Source organism: Carcharodon carcharias, chromosome 7 (assembly GCF_017639515.1).
Source record: "Carcharodon carcharias isolate sCarCar2 chromosome 7, sCarCar2.pri, whole genome shotgun sequence".
In the NCBI taxonomy this organism is placed as follows: Eukaryota; Metazoa; Chordata; class Chondrichthyes; order Lamniformes; family Lamnidae; genus Carcharodon; species Carcharodon carcharias.
Window position 1 is genome coordinate 92,363,287 of NC_054473.1, and position 6,000 is coordinate 92,369,286.

The 6,000-nt window shown below is 43.4% G+C and overlaps 1 protein-coding gene across 3 annotated transcripts in view; it reads left to right on the forward strand.

The window, feature by feature from the left end:
• LOC121280521 (NCK-interacting protein with SH3 domain-like) overlaps positions 1-5,767 on the forward strand; it is a 187,594-nt gene extending 181,827 nt beyond the window's left edge. For all 3 annotated transcript variants that reach the window (XM_041192604.1, XM_041192605.1, XM_041192606.1), the window contains one exon: positions 4,367-5,767. In XM_041192604.1, coding sequence (XP_041048538.1) covers positions 4,367-4,567 — 201 coding nt within the window. In that variant the 3' untranslated portion in view covers positions 4,568-5,767. The remainder of the gene's footprint in view (positions 1-4,366) is intronic.
• The last annotated feature ends 233 nt before the right edge of the window (positions 5,768-6,000 follow it).

Here is a 6,000-nt window from a genome sequence, read left to right on the forward strand (position 1 = left end):
AGTGATAGCATTGCTGCACTTGTTTCAGCATGAGGCTGCTCTGCTGCAGGTAATGGGATGATGGTGACAACTGAAGAATATAAGATTATACCATCTTCAGCAAAGGAATAAATGTCTAAACCTGGATCTAGGTGAAATTCCTGTATAGGCTTAGAAGTTCTGTAGTTTTGGCCTCCGCTTTTGCACAGAAGGACAATTAAAGTATAAGCATGACTTGCTGATGAGCTTCAAGTGTGGGCTGCAGTTTACATTCACACAAACTAGGAGGCTCTACATTTCCTCTAGTAGTTTGAACCAACTTTAAATCAAGCATTTCTTTCTCCTTGGATAACTCACTGTGGTCAGCCAGCGATTTACAATACATCACTTTGGTGGTTTTAGTGGGACAAATAGACAAATTCAGCTTATTCAGCTTCAAAAACAACACCAGAGATTTCATCTGGATTGGCAGTGGAGTCAGAGTGTAGTGAGACCTAGGACCTTGTCCTCCAATGGATCACCTGTTTCTGCAACAGCCTGCTTCATATGAACTTTGTCACAAAAGAGCCACTGAGGTTTAGAAGCTCCTCTGGCAATGGTCGCCGTCTTTCTCTGTACCTTCTGTTCCCACAGCCTCTAGCCCCTCTCTGAAAAGAATTGAGAGATCTGCACTCTCCTCCTGTTGTCCAGTGGATGGTGTTTATACACTAAAGAGTGACTCTCTGTGTAATGAATGAACTTCACATCTGCTGCTGAATCAAAATCTGTCAGTCCTTTCGAAATTCCTCCTTGAATGCTACTTCACAGTCCTGGACGTGCATCCGCATAAGATCAAGTCTTAAGCACGCTGAGCAGAGAAATTGGCCAATTCTGTAAAATAGAGAGGCTCTCGTTAATTTCCTTTTCATGACAAAAGATGATGGTGAACTGATCCTTCACTTGGAAAGCGGTGTCTACAGGCCCTTACAGCTTTAAATCAGATGGTTGAATTTTGACGATTTTAAGCCAATTTGGAAGCCAATCCAACCTGTCCAATAAGACAGAGGCTCCTACACTGGTGGCATTTAAATTCCATTCCGCAGCCTTCAAATTTCAACTGCACAGAACCAAACTGATTATCAACTGCTTTGATCTCTCCTACAAAATCATCAGGTTGGAAAGGTGTATATCTGATTTCTTGGACCTCAAACTGGCTGGGAACATGTTCTAATTATCTTCTCTTGAATGCTGTTCTTGATTTACAAGACCATTTAAAATGACCAGTCCTGCCATTGAGAAAGCATTAAGCTCTCACTACTGACCAGTCTTCACGGTAGTGTTGGCTGTTAGCAACTGAATATAGATGGAAGAGTTCTCCTTGCCCCCTTGATGGTTTTGGTGACTTTTTTCATGGGCTTTTTGGTGGGTGGGACTCCTGCCCTTGGGCTTATGTACTGCACAAACCCCTCCCTAGCATCAACGTAACTTTGAAATACACACCAATTTTGACATCTGAACTCAGCCTGCCTGAAGATCTGTTCAGCCTTCTCTAGGGTCAGATCCACTTTTGATTGTAACAAGTCAGACAGTGTGTCGTTGAGGATGCTGACTACAATGCGGTCTCTAATCAATTCATCTTTTGAGGCTCCATAACCACAGGTACTCCCTAAGCGATATAGATCATTAATGAAGGAATCAATGAACTCCTTTGGCATTTGAATTCTCTGATTGATTGAATTTTGCTCTTTCTATAACCAAATTCTTTTTGGGACCGAAGTATTTCTCAAAGGCCTCCACCCTTCATTGTATGATGCCAAGGCTTCCTCAATGCCTTGCTGCTATGGCTCTCACAGCATATAAAAGTATACAGTCCTGGTGTTTCTGAGGCTTCCCTTGTAATCTTGAAGCCACTCAGTACTTTTCGAAATGTCTCTTCCAGAGCTCCTATCTAAGTCCTTGCTCTGGATATATTGGAAAGGCTGTGGAAGGAGTAGTGGCTGCTCAGTGGCTAGCAACATCATGTGTCCCTCACTGTCCATTCACTACAGTACTTTTCAGGTCTCCTCTTCGTCACTGTGAAGTCAATTTTCACTTGCTGGCTGTCAATCTGTGACCACAGTTTGCTAGGCTGTGGCTTCCAGCTTTGCCACCATGTTTCATTGTCATTGCCGAGTGAGGTTTTACTAATACCTTGCCTTCTTGGCTTACTGTACCTTGATGAGGCTTTGCATCCCTTTGACAGACTTGATATAGTCAGCATAGTTTAACTTCAAACAATTTATTAAGAACTATTTACAAAGATCTTAGAGTAAGCATCTCGCTCTCTTAGAGCCTCTCCATCATCTGACCACTGATGTCACAGTTGCATCATGAATATCATCATGGTCTCATTAACATATGCATTAACCCATTACTCTACATCCGAGGGCGGAAGCTATCATACATATTGGGTTAGAAAGAAGTCCTGTACACATTACAGGAACTCCATTCCTTTAACCCAATCATAAAATCACAGAATAGTTACAGCACAGGAGGAAGCTATTCAACCCTTCATGTCTATGCCCAACCTTTGAAGGAGCAATTCATCGAATACAACTGCCCCAGTTTTCCCTGTGGCCCTGCAATTTATTTCTCTCCAGATAATTATCCAATCCTCTCTTGAAAGCCTTCTTGTCCCTGTCTCCACCACGCTCCCAGACAGTGCATTCCATATCCTAACCACTCGATTGACCCTGTCTCCACCACACTCTCAGACAGCGCATTCCGGATTCTAACCACTCGCTGTGTGAAAGTTTTCCCCTATGTTGCTGTTGCTTCTTCAGTCAATTATCTTAAATCAGTGCCCTCTGGCTTTCTATCCTTTCATGAGTAGGAATAGTTTCTCCCTATTATACTCTGTCCAGACCCCTCATTGTTTTGAATGTCTCTATCTTCTCTCAAGCTTCTCCTCTCCAAGGAGAACAGTGCCAACTTTTCTAATCCACCTACATTACTGAAGTTCCTCATCCCTGGAACCATTCTTATGAATCTTTTCTGCCTCCCAATCTTTTCGAAAATGTGGTGCCAGAACTGGGTGCAATACTCTAACTGAGGTAGAACAAATGTTTTATAGAGGTTGATCATAACTTCCTTGCTTCTTATACTCTTATGTCCCTATTTATAAAGTCCAGGATCCCAAATGCTTTATTAACCGTGCTATCAATTCGTTCTGCCACTTTCAATGATTTATGGACATATACCCTCATGTCCCTCTGCTCCTGCAGCACCTTTCAAATTGTACCCCTTATTTTTTATTGTCTGACCATGTTCTTCCTACCAAAATGAATCGCTTTACACTCCTCTGCACTAAATTCTATGTCATTTGTCCACCCATTTCACCAACCTGTTTTTGTCCATTTGAAGCTCTATACTATTCCCCCTCATAGTTTACAATACTTAGCAGTATTGTGGTCATCTGCAAATTTTGAAATTATGCCTTGTACACCAAGGCCTAGGTTATTAATGTAGATCAAGATGGAGTGCACTGTTAGAGTAGAATTGCTGCAAGTTTGGTGAGAAGGGGAGTTCAGTGAGGAGGGGAGGGAGGTACACTTTTCTTTTTCTTCCTCTGTCTTCCTCAGCCTGACTTTTTTTATTCTTTCATGTGGGTGTTACTGACAAGGCCAACATTTGTTACCCATCCCTATTTGCCCTGAACTGAGTGGTTTGCTCAGCCATTTCAGAGGGCAGTTAAGAGTCAGACACGTTGCTTTGGGTCTGGAGTCACATGTAGGCCAGACCAGGTAAGGACGGCAGATTTCCTTCCCTGAAGGACATTAATGAACCGGATGGATTTTTACAACAATCAATGATAATTTCATAGACACCATTACTGAGACTAGCTTTATATTCCAAATTTATTAACTGAATCATGGCAGCTGGTGGAATTTGAACCCCCCCCCTCCGCCCCCCTAGAGCATTAGCCTGGGCCTCTGGATTACTAGCCCAATGACATTACCACTATGCCACCCTCTTCCCCCAGTCACAGATAACCAAAGTCTTCCATTAAGAAACTAGTAAAACATGCCTATAAAACAGAAACCTCCAGTTTCGACTTTCAGTGGTCTGTCTGTAGAGAGAGTTGCCCCCCAAGCAGGCTCAAGCCTGTACATTCATACACTGGAGCTCTTATAGGAAAATCAGTTGAGACAGCTTGACTTCATGGTAAATTCCAGATCCATCCCAAAATCACATGCTTTCATTTTGTCTTGTACCTGGCTATATAAGTGCAGTTCCTGAGGTTACTGCAGTAAACATTGTTTAGTATTTGCTCCCTTGTGTTGAGCAGAACATTAATCACTGCAATAATGGCGTACATAATGAGAAAGCTTCACACACACTGTCCTTCTCCTCCTTCTTGTTCCTGCAGATTAGAATGGAGTACCTTTCACTGATGCATGCCATAATTCGCTCAACAGATTACATGCGCCATCAACACCGCCTCCCTGACCTACAGGTTACATTTCAGCGAATCCTGGCCGAGGAGGAGACTGACCAGCCATGCCAGATGGACAAGCTGATCATCAATGAAATATATAAAGAATTTCCAGACTTTGCTGTTGATAACTAACCCAGAAGGGAATGTACCAAATGAGTTTGAAGTATATTGAATGCAAATACTTGAAAGATTAGCCGCCATGGTTCTAAATTGCTCATGCCTGTTTGACAATGCGCTTGTATCTGTAACTGAACCCAAAGCCGTTCTCAGCCTTACAAATGTTTCTCTGACTACTTGTAATTCTTTGTCCCCTAGACTTGCGACAGAATGGTGAAGCATTGTGACTGACCATGGCCACTGTGTTGCTACACTCTTGTCTGTAGTGGATTTATGTGCATTTTAATCATGTGTGAAATCTCAATAACTCTGAAGTAGAAGAATAGCCTTGCACTAACATAAATACTTAACCGACAGAGCAGAATGTTAGGGAGGGGATTTCATGAAATACAGCAACCTGCTTATTTCAGAGTATTTTCAGTTGGTAAGCTAGCCTCGCTGACACATACCTGAGCTAACTGGCATGGAACAGATCAGATCTTTGTACAACAGTCAGAAAGTTATTTGCAAGTAAAAGTGTTTAACTATAACAATCATCTCAATGTTAACAGCTGGATTGCAGTAAAGTGGAATGAATTGAGGGGTTTGTTTGTTAGCTAATCCACCTCAAGAAAGCTCGAGCAGTCCAAGGATGTCACCTTGAACCCGGACATTATTTTGTATTTCCCTCAGCTCTGTTGTTATGAGGAGGAGTTGGTGGATTGGCAGACTGCTTACTGTCTATTCGCTCACTGTGATTGCAAAAATCACAGTGACAGCTTTCTGGAAATGATAGTGATTAGTGATAAGAGTACAAGAAAATGCCACACAGTCCCCTGGGGGAGGGCGCACTGTGCCGCAGAGTCCCCCAGGGGAGGGCGCACTGCCAGTGTCACGTGCTTCGGAATGCTTTTTGCCAGTTTGCCATTTGAGTGGCCTTGAGTCAATGCTGTTAATGGTGTTAGTTTGGGATGAGTGTGGGATGCTGATTACTTATGGGCTGCTAACTTTCTCAGGTAGCAGTATCTTCAGTCCAGGCCTGAAATGGCAGTAAGAACACAAGCCTGTGGTTTGCTCTCTGAGCAATTCAGCAGTGTGGCAGCCAGTGGGAGTGTGCAGATCCCATCCCACTATTGGCTGCTGCAGGCTGTCATTTTCGGCTCCAAGTTTGCCTTGCTATTCAGTATTTTACTGCTAATATTTGTATACAGGTAATTAAAGCAGCTACAGCATTTATTTGTTGTGTTGTTCTTTTCTGACCGCTTCTGTACTGGTATGCAGATTCAATTATTTTAATATGTGGATTTTCTCTTGGGGTTCAGCCCCTCTTTCCCCCCCGCCCCCCCACTGTGCCCCATCCCACACTTGCTTAGGGACCCTGCTGTGTTCCTGCCCACTCCCCACAGGGACCTGTCCCCATTGGGAGCCTCTCCCCTTCCCTGCTGGGGCCCCTCCCCTTCCCACTTGGC